The sequence below is a fragment of the Lynx rufus genome, unplaced genomic scaffold (assembly GCF_022079265.1).
Source record: "Lynx rufus isolate CCGP_SWC_20201006 ecotype Redwood Valley unplaced genomic scaffold, mLynRuf1.p SCAF_8, whole genome shotgun sequence".
NCBI classification, from domain to species: Eukaryota; Metazoa; Chordata; class Mammalia; order Carnivora; family Felidae; genus Lynx; species Lynx rufus.
The window spans coordinates 445,359-464,519 of NW_025814896.1; the positions used below are offsets into that span (position 1 = coordinate 445,359).

A 19,161-nucleotide genomic window follows, 5' to 3' on the forward strand; every position below is an offset into this window, starting at 1 on the left:
GGAATGAGATCTGTGTAGCTCCTGAGAAAAGGCAACAGCAGAGCTCCAGGTGACCTCTGTGCAGCCCACCTGCTCCTCACTCAGCCCCTGTGTGGGGCAGACGGGTGGGTTGGAGCCGATGAATGCAGTAATGCATCCCGATGCATACAGATGGCCAGTAATGAATGCATCAGCCATTGGGGGAAGGGGGGGGGGGAAGGGGCGGGGGGCTTGCTTTTCTTTCTCCTGCCCCGCATCCTGCCCCAGGGAGGCCCAGGAGCCCTCTGGCCAGCAGCTGTCCCAGTCCTTAAGAGGAGAGAGAAGCAAGCTTCATACGCTGGATGAAGCCCATCAGTGAAATAAAACACACCAATGGTCCAGGCCACCCTCAAGCTAGATGCCAAAGTCTACACAGTGTCAAAACCCACTAAAGAACCCTTATTTTTATATATAAAAACATTATAAACAAAGCATAAGGCGATGTAAGGCTTGTATTTCAGCTGGAGTCCAAAGAAATAATGTTTCCTAACTATGAGACTAAAGCTTCGCTTAGCTTTAATTTTTGAAAAATTCGCTGCATTTAAAAAATAAAGAATTTGCTTTCGTTAAAGCTAGATCATTAGTGTAACAATTAGGCAGTTGCTGATAACCAGTTTCTTTTCTGGAGGGTTTCAGAAGATGCACAGTTTTCTTGTTTAGCGTTTGAAATAAAAACTGAGGATCAGGTAGGACTCTCTGGATGAATCTTCCTTCTGTACATTCCTTCTGGAACTTAGGGAAGGAGAGGTTTTAGGAAATACCACTTATCTTACGCGTATCACTCTCCCGTCCCTTCCACGTTCTCATGAACCCACCAGATTCCCAAAGGGCCCACTGCCCTGTCCACCCCTGCAGCCCAGGACGGACGGCACAGTGGTCCTGCGTCTACCAACTTCAGTGTAAAGCATCTGCGTACAAAACTGTGTTCTCTAACTCATGCGAGCGCAGCAGCCAGGTCCACGTGTGAACGGCACGACTGTCCTCAAAACCAGCTCTGCACGCTCGCCCACGGCCTGGCCGGCTGTCCCGCTGCAGAGGTGTGGTTGTGGTGATGACGGGTGGGCCTGCACGTGCTCCGAGGCTGGGCAAAGCTGCGACGGGCTTAGAAGGGCGTGTGGTCGGGCAGGGGCTTGTCATCACTCCCCGTCGGGGAGGGAAGGTGGTCACTGCCATTCTCTCTGCCACCTACAACCTTAGACTACGGGTGGGAAAAGACCAAGAGAGCAAGACCTGAGAACGAGCACGCAGAGCCGGGCAGATCCCAGGCCAGCTCAGGTCTCTACGGAGTCTACAGAACTTGAATTCTGATTAGCGTGAATCCTGATTAGCAATAAAAAGGAACAAATCGCTGACACAAGCAACAGGCCAGAGGTATCTCCAGGGATTTATGCAGCGTAAAAAGAGCCAATCTTCAAAGGCTCCATGCCGTATGGTTCCAATCATGGAAATGGAGAGATCACTAGTTCTGGGGGTAGGGCAGGAGGAAGGAGAACACGGGGAAGGATTACCGTGGGGATCACACTGTTCTCCGCCTTAGCTGTTACCAGTGTCATATCCTGGTTATGTCACTTCAAGATGTGATCACTGGGGGAAACCATGTAAAAGGTACAACGGCCCTCTGCATTAGCTCTCGTAACTGCACGTGAATCCACCACCCCAGCAAGAGAACCAAACGAACAGTCTGAATACAGTTACCTTTATGGTCCCAACTCGGTCTTCAAAGGACTTAAAGGTCGCAGAATTCCTTTAAAGAGAGAGAGAGAGAGAGAGGAGATGTCGGTGTAGGGAGCAAACAATTGTGCTGCCTTCCTAAGTCTGAAGGGCCTCAGGGTTAGGATCAACCTGCAGAAAAGATCCCTGACGGCACCCTGAGACCTCACTGTAAACATGTGACAAGCTGAAAAGGAGAGGGGGCGTGCCCAGAAGACAGTCCAGGCAAGGTCATTCTGGAGGCTTCCAGGTCAGAACAGGTCAGCCACACCTGCCAACTCCAAGAACATTAGACCTGCACGCCGCCAGCAGGTGCAACCCCGGGTGAAATGCAGACCTCTCGACTGAGCAGTGGACGAGATGTGGAGCACATTTCTGCTGCACCCTACATCCACACATGCTGAAGTTATGGAAGGTCCCAGGTACTCCTGACACCAATCTCTCACGGAAGTAAAGGAAAACGAAGGACAATTCGGAACGAGTGAGGAGGAGGCAGAGGAGGAGAGAGCAGGCCAGCCCCAGCCCCACCCAGCACCCTCTTATACAAGCAGTTCCCTCCCTACCCTCAGGCTTCTAGAAGCAGCCCATCAAGGACCCCCAGATGTGCGATGGGGTGTGGCAGCTACAGAACAGGGACAGGGCCTCTGCTGCAGTACCGCAGGGCAGGAAACATGAGTGGGAGGCTTCCAGGAACAGGCCACAGCTCTGGGTGTTCTAAGGAGACCAGGACTCCCTTCCAGGTGCAGATAAAAGTTTCCCGTGACAGGCTTGGAGGCGCCTGAAGTCTTGTGGGTGCCAGGTATGTGTATGAACCTCTCTGCCCCTCCCGGGCCCAATACCCTGGGCAGCCCTGGAAGGTTCCAGATGGAGCCCTATTTGATACACTGGTCTCCTCTTAGCCTCCCCCCCCACTAGCTCTTCAGCCTAGAAGGGATCTTTCCAACCCCTGGCCAACAGGAGCCTGCCAGGGAGAAGATGGCCCTTGGCTCAGGGATATGGGGAATGTGAGGCCGACCGGCTGGAGCCACCCCCTCCCCCCGGCTCCCCCATCCTCCCCCCTCCCCCCCCCCCGCACCGGGAGCTTGGGAGCACGAGTGCACATTACCTCATGGCTGGCATACTTATCGAGTGGCGGATTGAAGAGTTGCTGCTTGGGAGCGTGTTAGAAGCAAGAGAAGGAAGCAGGAGTTACCAAGGGGATGAGCCTGGCATTCAGCACACCCATCAGCTCACCCACACAGAGACCCGGCTTGGCAGGGTGCGTGAGCTCTGGTCACCACACACAGAAGGGCCCCTGGCCCCGGGAGGAAAGGACCCCGGGCTCCTCTCGCTGGCCTCCAAAGTTGCCCCAGAAATGGGACAGTGCTGAGAGAGAGCTTTAAAATAGGAAACTAAGAAGACCTCGGCCTGGGGCTTTAAAATACCTTTGGTACAAATAGCTGTCAGATGTCCTTACTCGACTTCACAGCAAATGACTTTTCGGCAAAAGAGAAACAACCAGGTCAAGTAAGTAGAAATATTTAAAGTCACACGTTGTTCTAGATTTGGTTCCAGGCCTCCGAGCTGGAAGCGTGTGTGATGGGGCAGCACTAGTATCGGGCCGGACATATGTGCCTGGGTCAGCGTGGGGTGAGGACCACCCAGGAGGATGCCCCACAGGTGCCCTGCCGTTCCTGGCCCTCGAGTGGTAAACGAATCCACTCGCAGGGCAGGAGAGAACAGGAGCCGGTGTCGAGGATGAAGAGGCACAGAACCCGAGAATGGAGAGTCAGCACGCCCCCCTCGCCGCCCCCCCCCACCCCCCAACGTGAACACGTCTCTTCTCAGGAAGGACGCTGTCAGGCGGGGCTGGGGGCTGGCGATAAGCCACGCGGTCACAGCCCCAGGAGCCGTGAGCTCCCCAGCAGGCTGCAATGCCTGGCAGGCCTGGCTGTGCCAGCTGGGGCCGAGGTGCACAGCCTCCCACAGGCCAGCCAGAGACCACCCTGCCCGGAATCAAGGGAAGAGCCTTCCACAGGCACGCCCCGCATCAGCCTTACCTAAACGAGTGGGAGAACGGACGGGCCCTGAAAGGCAGCAGCAGGAGGAGAAGAAAGGCAGTGTTAGGAAAGGGAGGCTAGTGCCCGCCCCAGCCCCTCACTCAAGCTCCAGAAGGCCACGCAGGGACCCCCGTGACCACCCCGGTCCCTGTTCTCCTCAAGCCCCAATTCTGTGAGAGGCTGCCGCTCCCTCACGCACGCGACTGGCCCCTCTGCGATCCCACCTGGGTCACATACGAGGCACCTGCGTGTCCACGACCCTGTCTGGAATTAGAGGGATGAAGCCCCAAGGACAGGAGCAGCGCAAAGGGGTGGGGTGTGCGGAGGCGGACTGTACGACCCTCAGGGCTTCAGCTGAATGAGGGTGCGCACACGCATGCTACGACAGGACTGGCCGGGACACCCACGGGGCTGAGCGCCCTGCACTCCAGCTCCACACTCCAGCTGGCAGATTCCAACCTAGAAACACGCGTGTCTGGGGGCAATACGGCCAGGTCCTCCACTACCCAGCCAGGCCTGCTCACGCTCTGGAGGCTACCCCCAACATGAAAGTAAGTCATTTTAGAAGCATTCAGAAGATCATATGAGGCTCAATTATGTGGTCTCTTGGGTGGGCAGCAGGCCCTGCCATCTCTTGGTGGGAGAAGGCAGGTGCCTCGTCAAGGCTCACCAAGCTAGACAGAGACCCCTGCTTTAACCCAGGCTTTGACCCAAATCCGATTTCCTCTCCCAGTCTGCCACCTCCTACCCCAGGGCATGCAAACAGCCTCCCAGGCCGGGCTGCTCTCGGATAGGCCTCTGCAGCACCGTGATGTAGGGCAAACATCTCAGCACACAGAAACCTCCCTGGACCTCATCTGCATTCTCAAGAAGTGGTGAATTCTCAACCTCAGCTCAACCTGAGACTACGGGGTGAGGCAACGGTGGACACATCACTGACCCCAAGACGTCAGAGTTCCCCACACCCCTGGAAACACAGCAGAGCAAAACTGAAGAGCCCCATGGTGAGGCACACCAGCAAATAGGCCAGTCCGTCTGAGCACCTTGACTATGTGGGACCTGGTTCTTGTCCCTGGAAGCATGGGTGCAAACGTGACACACGGCAGTGAGGCCGGGCACGTGACCTGAGGCTCCTCGCCATGGTCAGCAGCACACCCCAGTTCCCGGAGCAGACAGCGGGACTGAAGCAGAGACGGAGAAGTGAGGTGCACCGTCCAAAGGGCCCGCGGGAGCTCCGGACAGTGCCAACGCCCTGCACACGCCCAAGAGGGAGGGAGAAGGCTTGATGTGAGCGAATCATGCCAGAAGTGACAGGGACGTTCCTAGTGAGAACGTAATTTAGGCACAGCACACATTTACTGCTTCCTTCAAATGCTCTGTTATCAGACCAGCATTTCGAGGAAAGGACCACAACCCCACACACAGCTCACCCCAGCAGCGCTGGGATGGCCCCCCCACGCCCTCCACGGCAACCCCTGGGAGCAAGGCCAGGCCACCAGTGGCGTGTGATCAGTCTGTCACCAGGCTTACCACAGCACGGCTCAGGTGGCCAAAGCAGGTGTCCCACAGTGCAGCGGCGATGGCGTCCCATCTAATTTCAAATGAGATTCGTTACAGGAACACACCCACAAAGTCAAGCATTAGCAGATGACTGTGTGGCCGGGAGGGACCGCTGCAGACCCCCCCTTTTGTCACTCAGAGCCACATCTGCAGGCTCCAATCACAGCCACTGTGGACAAGGCCTACGTTTACAGGGTGACCCAAAAGGACCCCCCAGCCATAGCTGCTCAGGAGCATGACCAGATCTCCAGTTGTGAGGCCGTGCACTCCTTAGGACAGAGGAAATACACAGACTGTGTACTGATTGTTCAGCCTCTCTGAAAATTTGCAATTTTTCTAAATAGAAAGCGGAGGGGACTAACTACATCCGGCAAACAAAAGGTGAGCACGGCCCTGGGCACGAGCCACGCGGTATGAGTGTCTGTGTTTTCACCTCTGGCTACGTGGTCAGGCCAGAGCCCCCACCTTGAGGCCTCACAAGGCAACTGCCAGGCAGGTCTGTGAGGCAAGGAAATGCCTCACCTACGCAGGCAGGGAGGCAGGCCACCCGAGGATAAGAGGAAAGGGGCCAGAGCGGGATGGGCTCCCAATGCTGTACTCCAAACGCCAAGCCCACGGGCACTACCACCGCGTGATTCTCAAGTCTGAGGAGAGAGGAGCCTCAGCATGGGGTGGGGGCTACAGGGAGGCATTCCCTGAAATCGCTAAGTGAAGGGACCGGTCCTGAGCGTGGGTCAGGGGCCAGGGCAGGGCTGGGCAGTGACACCTGGGGAGGAGGGGCGTCCAGGAAGGACACCACACTGCCGCTCAAAAGCGCACGCTTGATCTTAGCAGCCCCGAGAGGGCCGCCTCGCCAAGGGCAGGGCTAGGAGGCAGCCAAGCCAGGATTCACACCACAGCCTCTGGCTCCGAGGACCAGTCTCCTTGGCTCAGCGCCGTGCAGCAGAGGGGGCCCGGCGGATGCAGCCACGCGTGCTCCACCAGATGTCCAAGCTGCCCCCACACTCCCTGGCCCCAGGCCCTGCTTGAAGCACTTCTGATGGCCATGAAGGTCTCATCAACTCTGGGAGAACATTCAGTTGGGGCCCCTGGCGTGCAGCCACACACACTCTGAGATCTGGGCCGGGCAAACCCTGCGAGGAAACAACACCCTGGTCCCGGCTGGCTTGCCCAGAGCGACACCCCACCCTGACACCGACCTGCAGGCAGAGTCCTCTTTCATCCGTGGAACTTCAACGGCAAGCACCCACCTTTACGGATCCCAAGCGCTAAGTTACCCAAAGGAAACAACAACCCCTGCCGAAGAAGCACAGCAGTGGCGAAGAGGCAGTCCACAAACAAGGGACCGTGAATCGACTGCCCCAGGGCCGGTGTGCCCACACCTACAGCTGCCAAAGGGCCCCGGAGGGTCGCGTACCTGAGCCCCAGGCCGCCTCAGAGCCTCTAGTGGATCTAAAACCCCCAAACCCTCACCCGACTGGCCTACCCAACTAGGGTGTCTCACCTCATATCTCCGAGCTTTCTGCTGATGGCAGAGCCCACAGTGGACAGGGCAGCGGACGTCTTCTGTCCCGCCTGAGAGAAAGTTTCCTGAGTCTTCTTGTAGCTGTAAAGAAAACACCAGCTGAACCAGCGCAATAGGAGAAGCAGCCACCACCCATGAGTCAAGGACACCACGTGCCCAGAGAGAACCCCAGGGGACAGAGGGTTAGTGAGCACGTGTCTGGCCGCCAGGAAGGGGACTGACAGCAGGGACAAAAGCAGCACGGCCAGATCGCAACCTCTGAGCTCTGCAGTAACTGTTTTCTGACCTTATTCCATCTCATCTAACGCTCAGGTAACCCACCTCCCCTGACTTCTTGCCACAGCGCTAACTGCCCGGCAAGTGGGGCGTCCGCCTGCTGCAAAGCAGACAGACCCACAGAGGCCCTGGGTCTGAGACAGAAGCCAGAAAGGTCCCCTTGTTCTGTTACTGTATTCAGGGAGCTTCTCATGTGAGAGCTCCACCACGCCCATTGGGGGCGGGGGTGCCCTGGACAGTGTGGATGTGTGGCCTGTGGTGGGCTGGCCGCTCAGACTCTCGGGAGCCCTCCGGCCCTCAACCCCCCTGTGCGGTCTCACCAATCCTTTCAGAACTGAGGAACCTTCATCTCATGCCATCAATGCCATCGTCCCTAGTGCGAGGGGTGGCCCTGGATCACAGCAAAGACCACCCTTTCTAGGCCTTCCTGCCCCAACCATCCACAAAGGGGGGTGCATCACACAAGACATGGGTCCATGACCTCAACATCTGTGAGATGGGCACAGGCAGGATGCCTTGGCTACAGGGACAGCGAGGACATCCTTGGGCTCGCCTTGAGAGTTAATACTTGGAGCTGCCAGACCTTGTCCAGATGCCACCATAAACAAAAGATACCGCAGCCTGAACCCAAGGGCTCATTTCTGGCCAAGCTGACATGTTGCCCTAAGGAAACAGCTTGAGACGGCAAGGCTCTCGAGATGCCAGCCTTCTCTCTGAAATTACTTTCTGACGCCTTGTTCGTGTCACCAGGTCACAGACAGCACCAGCATTGGGTCTTCGGAGTCCTTCCCTCCCGTCCACTCCCCCAGTGCCATCCGGAGGCTCCACTGTGATCACGTGCTGCCCTCCTCCCTCACCTTCCCTCCTGAGCACTCCAGGCTGCCCGTGAGTCCCTGTGCCACCCCATCAAGTCCCTGTGCCACTCCATCAGCAGGGAGGCCCAGCCGTTCCCATAGCGCTGCAGGGCCTCAGGCTTCTTTGGTGCCCGGCAGGGTCCAGAACTTAAAATACGTGCTTTCCAGAAAGTGAGTTTAAAAACACATCGTAGGGGCGCCTGGGTGGTGCAGTCGGTTAAGCGTCCGACTTCAGCCAGGTCACGATCTCGCGGTCCGTGGGTTCGACCCCACGTCAGGCTTTGGGCTGATGGCTCGGAGCCTGGAGCCTGTTTCCGGTTCTGTGTCTCCCTCTCTCTCTGCCCCTCCCCCGTTCATGCTCTGTCTCTCTCTGTCCCAAAAATAAGTAAACGTTGAAAAAAAAAAAAAAAAAACCACATCGTAGTCACTAGGATAGTGAGTTTATCTTAGCTGCTGGGAAGGTCAGTAAATCCTGGAACACGTTAACAGAGAGAAAATAATCTAAAATCTTTACTGTAAGACTTGCCTCGGGATTTCCTCAGGTCCATAACGAAAAAACTCTAATTCTAAATCCAACCTTTAGACAAACCCGACCACCAGAAACCCCTTCCCCTGTGATAGCCAGAAACTGTCACAGAATGGAACAGGAATGGAAATGAAACCCAACCGCCTGTGCAGCTGCAGCCCAGAGAGCTGCGTGTCTGGGATCTAGACGGGACCCCCTGGCACAGGGGCAAGGCCGGCTCTAGAGGGGCGGACCACAGCTGGATCTCACTAAAAACCAAAGTCCACATGCTCCTTTTGGGAGGGTTTCCACAGACTCAGCTGTCATCCTCTGAGGGACCTTCCATCCCGACAGAGCCTTTGCCAGAACCTGGCACATACACACAGTCGCCTCGGGGTCGGCAAAGCCGGCAGGAAAGGGACAGAGAAACCTGCTGCGTGTCCCCCACTGCACGGCCTGCTGAAGGAAAGGCTCTGGGACCTTCTCTGGGGCCCCTAACTTGCAGTATCTGTTAGGGACCCCACCCTCACCCCCACCTGGTGGACTGCTTTCATTTCAAAGGGAGTTAAAACAGATTACCTGCGAGCAACAGACTTGGAGCGTGCTCGTTATTTATAAAACACTAACTACAAGGTTAACTGGGAACATGCAGGATATTTGGTTTCAGACACAGGGTCAGAAAATATCTTCAAGCTGCTTCTCACGAAATAGCAAACGTTTAAGGTCATGTCAATGTTCTGTTCGCTGAAGTGAAACGGTCTGAAGCAGAGGATTTAAGGCAAAGTCCTTACAGAATTTCTGCCTGCACCCACAGGGCCAGGTGTGGGGAACTGCACTTGGAGAGACCACAAGCCCGTGCCGGGGATCCTTGGTGATGAGGAGGAGTGCCCTTGGGGTCACTTAGTACGGAGTGGCCGCTGAATGACTGGCAGGAGAGACGCTGGCTCGTGGGCCATTCCGAAGGGGAGCACCCCCACGGGAGACGGACCGGAGGCAATCTCCCCCACTCCACCACCCTCAGCACTTCAAGTGTGTGGAAATGAGGTGCCACAGGGACCCCTTCTGAAACGGAAGCCTCCAAACCAGGGCACATGCAGTGCAGGGGCCGAGGGGCTGTCATCAGCCCCAGTGGAGAGGCCACGCTCAGGCCGTGAGGGGACTGGGGGCCGAGCCAGAGTCTGCACGCAGGTAACCTCAGGCCCAGACGTGAGGAAGGGTGCTAGGCTGTGCCACCCTGCCTAGCACCCCTTCGGGAATCACCCCCAGCTCTTGGGAAGACAAAGGTGTAGGAACGTCGCCAACGCCAGCCGCCAATGCCAGCCTCCCCCGCCATCAGCAAACTCTGCAGTCAGCGTGGGGCATTCTCCTGCACCCTCCCTTGGTGGCTGCTCCCACCCCAACCCTGGGTGGGCACGTGATCCCAGTCCGGCCAGCCAGGGGCGTTTACAGCTCCCTGACCACGGGGGGAGCCCGGGGGGAGCCCGGGGAGACCCGCGGCGGGCCGTCCTGCCGTTGGGCTGCAATGCCACAAAGATTCAAACCTGCCCCGCTGGGCACCCTCTGCACCGTCCAGGAGAAGCCAGCCTGGCGACACAGCCAGCGTAAGGAGAGCCCTGGTCAGGTTAGCCCGGAGCAGGCCTCCCCTCCTTTCAGGCTCACACTCACTCTGCCGTGCTTTCTGTCCCGTACGAGGAAAGGACTCCATATACCAACTGGCAACTACGCCCGGTGCCACCTCGGCACGCCTGCAGCTACGCTCTACCAAGGGGAAGAGCCCAACCAGGCGGTCGTTCCGCGACGCAAAACACAGCTGCCGCCACGGCCAGCCGTCTGAATCAGAAGCAGCGGCTGAGACAAGAAAGGATGAGTGGCGTCAAAGCTGCGCGTGCCCAGCACAGCCCACGAGCAGCAGCACGACGGGCACAGACGCGGGCGCTTCCCAGCCGTCCCGAGTTCTCTCTCATCCTCCGGCGCGCTGCTGGCTGCAAGTGATGCCCGGGAGTGGCCACCGCCTGGCAAAGCGCTTGAAAGGGCATCTCCCCGGCCACTTCCACACCCAGAGCCACACGTCTCTTCCAGAGGGATCAGAATTGCAATTATTTGAGACGGCACTCAGGTCTCCTAAAGCTCTTTTCAGGTAAGTCCACACTGTGAGCCTGCCAGGCGTCCCAAACCACGCATCTGCAACTTGGTGAACGGACCGTCCGATGCGGCCCCGGGGACACAACACACCGGGACTCCCAGAGCACGTGCGGCAACGACACAGACAGCGTGAACCGCCACAGCCCACCAGTGCCCGCCGCCCCTTGTGATGTCAGGCTGCAGAGACCACACGTGGAGCCAGCAGACCTGGGGTCCCGGGGACCTTGAAGACAAGCTCAGTAACAACCAGTTCCTTTCAGTCAGACACAGAAGGACTACCCAAGTTCTCTGGTATCCATGACAGCACTTCCTCCTAAGTAAGAAATGGAAAAAATCCCAGAAAGTGACTATTTTAAAACATTACCCCACCCTGTTCAGAGGAATTCTAATTAGATTAGAGTGCAGATAAATGAAGTGCTATGACCTCCGATAAAACGTCAAGAGTCGTTCTGAACCGTGGCTTTGACAGACACAGAAAACTATCCATGTATGTTTCCTACTGTGCTCATGTTCCACATGGCTGACAGCTCGATGCCCCTCAGACCAAAGAGACTCCGTCGAGACCCCACCAGCAGGGTCCAGGCGGCCCCCACAGCCTAAGAACCACCCCAAGGACGAGGGAAGCTCTGCGAGCCCCTCGGCTGCAGCCACGTCTACAGGGAAGGAAGACCGAAACAAAGGCCCCAAATCACCGTCCGCACCGGTCGGTGCTTGGCCACTTTGCCCGCTCAGAGGGCTGAGGGGCGCCTACCAGACAGATGTGCTGCCCAAGGCCAGCCAGGCCTCTCACCTAAGGGACGCATCTGCGTCAGCCAGAGGGAGGGTTTCGGCGAGGCCTGGTGGCCAAGTGAATCTCCTTCAGTGACTACCCGTTTCACGGAAAGTAGAGTGTCATTTGCGTTTAAGAAAAATCACGTAACAGCAAAATAAGCAAAACACACCCAAACTAGGTTTGTGCCAGGTGCACGCAGCCTCCCGGTCCCTAAGAGAGTGTCAAGAGCAGGAGGAGGAGGAGGAGGGAGGTGCTGATGGCAAAGGCACTCACAGGTCTGACTGGGTCACTTTCTCATTCCACTCGCCAAGTTTCTCAGAGGTTTTCATATAGCTAAAAACAGAAAGTCTGCGGTGAATTATTTAGAACAATTATTTCAACTCAGGTTTCAAAGCACAGCTGAAATTCCAGGGAAGACAAGGACTGGAGAGCGGGAATATGACTCTCCAGCCTGCCTGAGACCAGGTCTACTGGTGCTCAGCACCTGCTGTGCAGGCCCGGGGAGGCCCAGGGGGGCCCGGGCGCTGACAGAACCGACCAGTCCTTCCCCTGCCACGCCCAGGGAGCGCCTGGTCATCCCATGTGAGACAGCCCTTCGGGAACAGTACTGCTGTGAGGAATGAGGAAGGCACAGCCGCATCCCCAGGATACTTCTCTGGCAGCCACCCTTTGGGATTCAAACCCCGCGATTCCCTAGGACAGAGAAATGGGCTTTCGTAGGTGATTTTTTTTTTTTATAAAATGCGATTGATCTGTCTGCAGGGATGTGGCTTCTCAGTGGGAGACATTTACCCCCTCCCCCCACCCCACCAGCCCTGGAGGATACATTTCAGAGGAGCCATGTAGCTGTACTCCCCAAATTCAGAGGGCAAAGTCACACGTGAGTCAGAAGTCCTAGGGCTGTGACCACATCACGCTCATGAGAAGGACTCACATCCACCTCAGCAGACACTGAGCTCGGAGGACCACAGGAAAATCAGTCTCTTTAAGGACCTAATTAGTGTTCTCTCAGATTTGTACCCTGAGATCCACTCTCATCAATTTCTGCTTGGACAACTAGCTAGTGCATCCATCCACCTTTTAAAAGCATGTGTAGACTCTAAGCTCTTGGAAGACATGCCAGGGGCTAGGCCAAGGACTCAGGGCCTCTGGCTGGCTGCCTGCAGACAGGGATACTTGATCCCCCCGTTCTGTGAGGCACCTTGTCCCCAAGCACATAACATCCTACTGGCGAGCCGGGGGCACCAGCCTGGCGAACGCCCTCCAGCCTCCAGGGCACCTCTGCCGCGGGCAGGTACCTACGCGGTAGAGACCTGCACATCACGCCAGCTCCTGGACAGGTTCTGTTTCAGGCCCTCCAAGGCGGAGAGGCCCAGCTTCCTTTTCAGCTCTCCACAGTGCCTCTCCTTGGCTGCCAGGACCTGGCGCAGAGTGACAATTTCCTCTTCCACCTGCAAAAGCACAGTTGACTTGATTGCAGGAAGTGACTAACATCCTTACACACACACAAGAGGTTTCTCGGAATTACGTAAGGACTTTCCGCTTACAGCACATAACTTGTCTTAGGAACAGAGTCAACAACAAATATCTCTTTTTATCTGGAACCAGCACCCGGCTTCTTGAGAACTGTCTCTTTCCCTCAAGCCAAGTGGTTCTGGCGGGGCTACCAATCACTGTGCCCACCCATGGATGACCAAGCAAGGCCTGTCGGAGCTCTGCTCTGGGACGGGGCACAGGTGTCAGAAGAGATGATCCCCTCTCCCTCCAGGCTCTGAGTCTGGGCTCAGAAGCTGGAATTGCTGGCAGCCACATGCACTGGGAAGGAAGAAATTCCACATGCACTGGGAAGGAAGCAGAGCTGACAGACAGATGGATGGCCAAGACTCAAGTGACAGAGCAACGGCCTTTATGACAACAAGTATGTTTCCAAGGTTAGCTCTAGGCCTCGGCAAAGGCAGTTACTCAAGCCAAAAGTAAATTTGAATTTGAATTCAATTTAAGTTTGAATTTAAGTTGAATTTAAGTTTGAATTAAGTTTGAATTCAACTTAAGTTTGAATTCAACTTAAGTTAGAAAAAATCCTGAAAATAAACACCTGAACCTGCTCAAGCCCTAAAATTAAAAAAAAAAAAAAAGATGCAACTTGAGAAGGAAGCATCCTCTGGAGCCTGACTACCCTAAAGGTTTTGGTTTTTAGCTCCTGCATCAATAGCTACTCTAAAAGAAAAAAAGTCTTTCCCTTGGGGCGCCTGGTGGCTTAGTCGGTTAAGCGTCTGACTCTTGGTTTCGACTCAGGTCATGATCTCCCAGTTTTGGGAGTTTGAGCCCCATGTGGGGCTCTGCACTGAGCGTGGAGCCTGCTTGAGATTCTCTCTCCCTCTCTCTCTGCCCCTCCTCCACTCATGCTGTCTCTCTCTCTCTCTCAAAATAAACTTTAAACAAAAAAACAAATGAAAAAAATTTTAAAGTCTTACTTTTAAAAAAGTGATTATTTGAAGCAAGGCAATAAAAAGTCGCTCAGAGCCCTTATGTCACTAGTCTTTCCAGCACAAAATAGTTGAAAAAGAAATAACTGAGAAACATAGGATCACCCAATCAAATTGTTACTAGTTACTCCAGCAATAAGGACCAATGACTAGAACATTCCACTCATGGTGTGATAATCAACATGGCTTGAGGCTGTGCAGTCCAGCTGTCTCGGGGATACGCACGTTGAAGACTTTAAGTGACATGAGCTTCTGCCGCTCAACTCTGAAATGACTGAGTGTAGCCCATAAGCTTCACCGCACTGCCCGCTGCTGCTGTAACCTTCACTCAACTCAGACACTGCTACATGCTTTCCGCCAGGGTCTGAGGCCTGGCTGTGGGGCTGAGGATCATCTACACAACTAGCTCTTTTTAGACTCAGGATGCATCAACACAGGATGCCAGCCTCTGCCTGATCGGATGCTATGCTCAGATATCAGCAAGTTCATTCCCCAGATTTTGAACCTAAGTGAGTTGCTGTTAGACTCTGTATCACACAGAAAAGAGAAACACTCCCAGCAGTCAGTCTGAATAAAAATTATACTTGCAGGTTTGGGTTAATTACCATTTCCTCTTAAAGGACTCTCACTTTAAAGATCACATGAAGCGTTTTTTACAAAAAGAAGAATCTTTAAAGGGAAAATGAAGATCCAGGGGCAGACAGTTTGTGGGGTCTGGAAATTGTCAAGTGTTAATCCCAAGAAAGAAACCCCCAGTAGATGGTGTGCTCAGAGCAGCTGTTCCCACGTGGACACCCTCCTCACGGTACACAAAGCACCAGGCACACAAAAAGTGGCCGCAAAGAGCAATTTCTGTGGGACTCTGGGAATGACCTCCCAGGGCAATTTCTGCAGAGCACAGACAGCGTTATCGCCCCTCATCAGCCTGAACTCACAGTCACCCCCGGACAGATCGCGGAGACTTAGCACCTTTGCGAGCTCAGCCCTAAGCTCCTCCTCCTCAGCCTCCGTCAGACCCTCAACAGCAGGAGTCTGGGCGGCCACCGCGGTGTCGACAGGGACATCTGTCATGGAGTCGGACAGCAGACCTTTGTTAGGAGAATTCAGGTTGATATCTGCCAGAGACAAACAAAGTCAGAAATTGTCAACAAGAAGTTACAGGGAAGTAAATAGGGTAGAGGTCTCCACCAAGGGAGAAACCAAGGGTGAGGCCAGGTTACAGGGGAGTCGAGGGGGCCGTGGAGAGTACTTTGACAGGCCGTCGGGATGGTTTGGGCCATTAGGCCAAGGACATCTCAAGCCACCCAAGGTGCTGCTTCAGGGCACTGGAAAGGCTGGCACAAGGCAGCTTCCCTCAGGATAATACACTCTGCGGAGACAGGAAACTTTTGCTACAAACAAAGCAGCTCAACCTAACAGATCTTCTAATTTTTAAGGCAAAGAAACGATACGGCTGTAAGCACAAGCACCACTTTCAATCAGCCGATCTGCAGAGCACGTGCTCCCATCACACACACAAGATGCACGGGCTGGTCACACAGCCCCAGCAGGGAGTCGGCAAAACACAATTCCCCCGGAGTCTGTTCTCGACCCTCGTCCCGCAACAACATGCAGGGAGGCGCAGAGACACTGCTTCCACACCTCCGCTATACCCAGATCAGGTTCCAATTCCTGCAGGCACCATTTCCTCTTCGAGTTAAATGCATCTTCTTGCCTGCACTAACAGCGGACAAGATCCCACACAAATAAAGAAACGTGGGTCTGCTTTAGTTCTTTCCAACTCCGAACACATGACCGTCCTTCAGTAGCATACAATCCGCACACGCCATGAAAACAGGCTTTGTGTGGTGTCCAGCACTTTAGAAGTAAAGGCATAGGGACACCTCACTGGCTCAGCCGGAGCAGCATGTGAGTCTTGAGCTCCAGGTCATGAGGTCAAGCTCCATGTTGGATGTAGAGATTACTAAAGTAAACATTAAAAAAAAAAAAAAAAAAGAGGGGCACCTGGGTGGCTCAGTTGGTGAAGCGTCTGACTTTGGCCCAGGTCAGGATCTCACGGTTCACGGGTTCGAGCCCTGTGTCGGGCTCTGTGCTGACAGCTCGGAGCCTGGAGCCTGCTTCAGATTCTGTGTGTGTCTCTCTCTCTGCTACTCCCCTGCTCACACTCTGTCTCTCTCTCTCTCTCTCAAAAATAAATAAAAACATTAAAAAAAATGTTTAAGGGGCACCTGGGTGGCTTAGTCAGTTAAGCATCCGACTTCAGCTAGGGTCATGATCTCACAGTTTGTGAGTTCGAGCCCTGCATTGGGCTCTGTGCTGACAGCTCAGAGCCCGGAACCCGCTTCAGATTCTGTGTGTCCCTCTCTCTGCCCCTCCCCTGCTCAAGATCTCTCAAAAATAAAGAAAACATTCCAGAAAATTAATAAAAAATAATAAATTAAAAAAATAAATAAAAACAAATGCACAAAGGTTGGGAAAAAAACTGCCTGTAGTTACAGATATGTTTCTCTACTGTTGAAATCCTACAATCTGCTAAAAATAGACTGTGCTTAAAACCAAAGATGCTCTAGGGGCACCTGGGTGGCTCAGTTGGTTAAGTGTCCTACTCTTGATTTCGGCTCAGGTCATGATCCAAGGGTTGTGGAATCGAGCCCCGTGTCGGGCTCCACACTGTGCTAAGGGTGGAGCCTACTTAGGATTCTCTCTCTCCCTCTGCCCCTCGACCCCTTCTCTCTAAAATAACAAAAAACCCCTACAAAGATGCTCTATTCAGCTCATCCCCTTCACATGTCCCACACAGCTGGAGGTTCGCACTTCCTTGGCACTTGATACACGTTTACCAGATGACGCACAACCATTGTTTTTATCAACTGATTTGGGTTTTTTAAAATGTTTATTTATCTAATTGTGATCGGGGCGGGAGGCACAGAGAGGGAGAGAGAATCCCAAGCAGGCTCTGAGATATCTGCATAGAGCCCGACCCAGGGCTCAATCCCACAAACCGTGAGATCACGACCTAAACTGAAATCAAGAGCCGGAGGCTTAACCGAGTCACCCAGGTGCCCCATCAACTAATTCTGATTTTTAACTGAAATCAACCCACATAACTTTACTTCATGTGCTGTGTTGAATCTGCTCAAATTCGCTAAATGCCTTAAAATTTCCACAACCTTGCTCTTCTATTTTTTTAATTTTTATTTTAGAAAGAGGGCGAGTGTAAGTAAGGGAGAGGAGCAGAAAGACGGAGGGAGGGAGGGAGAGAAAGAGAGGGAGAAAATCTTGAGCAGGCTCCACACAGTGCAGGGCTCAGTCCCATGACCCTTAGGATCATGACCAGAGCTGAAAACAAGAGTTGGACGCTCAACCGACTGACTTCAGCTCAGGTCATGATCTCACAGTTTGTCAGTTCAAGCCCCACATCGGGTTCTCTGTCAGCACTGAGCCTGTTCCAATCCTCTGTCCCTCTCTCTCTGCCCCTCCCCTCCTCTCTCTCTCTCTCAAAAATAAACATTTTATAATAAAGGAAGGTAGGTAGGTCTTTGGACTGTTTCTGCCTGTAAAGCTAAAGGTGGATCCTGCAATCACTCCCAGATAGAAACTGGGCATTCACCAAACATGCCAAAGCACCGCACAATCGTTGTGTGATACCAACCTCACCATAGCCCTGTAGGTAGATGCCATTCACACGCTGGTTCAGAGGAGACCGAGGCAAGAAAGTGTCACCAAAAGACCTACAGAGTGTGGGGCTGGTGCCGTAGGAGAAACTAGGGGGCTAGAGTCCCTCCTGGGTGAGTCCCAGATCTCTAGAACTGTATAAACTGCATGGTGATAATACAAGGAATAATCTCAAGGGGTTATTCTGAAAATGGAAAAAGGACGTCTGAGAAACAGGTTTGGTATGGTATTCGGCATACAGTAAGTGCTCAGTGTTTTCTGCCACTCTATGGTCAGAATCCAATGCTTGTGATGCTTACCTATATTAGACATACACGTCAAACAGCGAAAAACCTGAATTTAAAACTGGTGGCTTTTGATGTTCAACTATTTCGTAAGTAGACTGCAGAGATAGGAAAATCTACACAGTGTATCAGAATCTAGGAGTTCTGTTTAATTAATACGCTGATACAAGTCAAACGACAGGAAAAAAAAATCCTTAAATTACCCAGGGTAGTCATGTCAACATAGGAAGTTAGCATCTCTTCTGTACCAGAATGAAAGATGGACTCCAATCACCTTCTCAAGATTTTAATCTGGGCCCACTCCACACCCCCAGCGGCCATCCCAAACCGGTCAGGGGTGTCTGTTCTGGAAACTGGCCCAGTCTCGGTGTGCCCTGACTCACAGCACCCTTCCCCCTTGAGACAACCCCTAAGAAGCCTGGGCTCCGAGCAGCGTTGCCACCCAAGGGGCGCTGCACTGAGCTCGAAGATGGTTCCATCTCCCCTCCCCTCCCCGGGAGAAGCGCACAACACATCGGCCCTGGTGCAGGGCCGGATGGAGTGTCCTCGAGGGCCCTGCGTAGGGAAGGAGGGCGGTCGACTAGGCAAGCGCCGGGAGGGGGCATGACGACAGCTGCCCGGAGAGAGAAAACCCAAAACTCTGGGGACGAGGGGAGGGGTGCCGGGGAACCGGTCCTCGGAGCGGCCGCAGGGTAAGTTGGTGAGTGGTCCAAGCCGGGGGCGGCAGACGCACGCCCCGGCCATCGGGAGCTTCGAGGCCCGGCGCATGGGAGCTGAAAAGGAGCCACGGGGCGGATAGAGGCGGAGGGGATTGAGAGTCTGAGAGGGGAGGAGCGCGGGCTGCGCCCGAGGAGCGAAGGCGCCGGGCCCGCGGGTACCTTGGCCTGCGGAGTCCATGTTCAGGCGGCGGCCGGGCCGCGGCTGGGGTCGGGACCGGGGTCTCGGGCGCTGTAGGAGCCGAGCCGGCCGCACCAGGACTCGCTCGCCGCGCACACAGCAGCCAGCGGAACCGCCTCAGCCACCGCGGCATTACGTAATCAGCGGCGCGACAACCCACTTCCGTTTTGACGCGTGCGCCGCCTTCATCCCACCCCCACTAACGGTGTCCAATGAGGACTTTGTTCGGCCCCGTCCCTATTACCTGCTCCAACCTGATTGGCGGAAGCTGCGGACGAAGCCGGAAAGGGAGGGCGGGTCCTTAGGGACTGCCTCCCGCGTCGGCTGCACCAGCGAGACACACAGGTAGAACGGTCCGAAGGAACTCGGGGAAGGTGGGAAGTGGGAGGACCGTCCAACATGGCGTTATGAAAAAGCG

General features: G+C 54.6%; 2 protein-coding genes across 5 annotated transcripts in view; both read right to left on the reverse strand.

Annotated features, from left to right (window-relative positions):
- DNAJC5 (DnaJ heat shock protein family (Hsp40) member C5) overlaps positions 1–6,858 on the reverse strand; it is a 49,266-nt gene extending 42,408 nt beyond the window's left edge. Inside the window, exons 1-2 of the mRNA XM_047067568.1 lie at positions 6,832–6,858; positions 1,714–1,762 (exon numbers count right to left, since the gene is read on the reverse strand). The gene's annotated coding sequence lies outside the window, so the exon portion shown is untranslated. The remainder of the gene's footprint in view (positions 1–1,713; positions 1,763–6,831) is intronic.
- On the reverse strand, positions 1,074–18,857 carry TPD52L2 (TPD52 like 2). 4 transcript variants are annotated; one of them, XM_047067563.1, is made up of 9 exons: positions 18,725–18,854; positions 14,857–15,002; positions 12,704–12,852; positions 11,675–11,734; positions 6,832–6,933; positions 3,768–3,794; positions 2,834–2,875; positions 1,714–1,762; positions 1,074–1,216 (listed from the first exon to the last, which is right to left on the reverse strand). In XM_047067563.1, the coding sequence occupies exons 1-9, from the start codon at positions 18,741–18,743 to the stop codon at positions 1,121–1,123; spliced, it is 690 nt and encodes a 229-aa protein (XP_046923519.1). In that variant the 5' UTR covers positions 18,744–18,854; the 3' UTR covers positions 1,074–1,120. The 4 variants fall into 4 exon arrangements, with proteins under 4 accessions (XP_046923519.1, XP_046923521.1, XP_046923522.1 ...); XM_047067565.1 differs by lacking the exon at positions 11,675–11,734 and having other exon boundaries at positions 18,725–18,857; XM_047067566.1 differs by lacking the exons at positions 2,834–2,875; positions 3,768–3,794 and having other exon boundaries at positions 18,725–18,850.
- Between the last annotated feature and the right edge of the window lie 304 nt (positions 18,858–19,161).

Coding starts and splice junctions, on each gene's coding strand:
- TPD52L2 (XM_047067563.1), bottom strand. Junction 1,763..2,833: donor ATAAGTATGCCAGCCATGAG/GTAATGTGCACT, acceptor CTCTCTTTAAAG/GAATTCTGCGACCTTTAAGT. Junction 1,217..1,713: donor ACCGAGTTGGGACCATAAAG/GTAACTGTATTC, acceptor TCCCACCCGTAG/TCTAAGGTTGTAGGTGGCAG.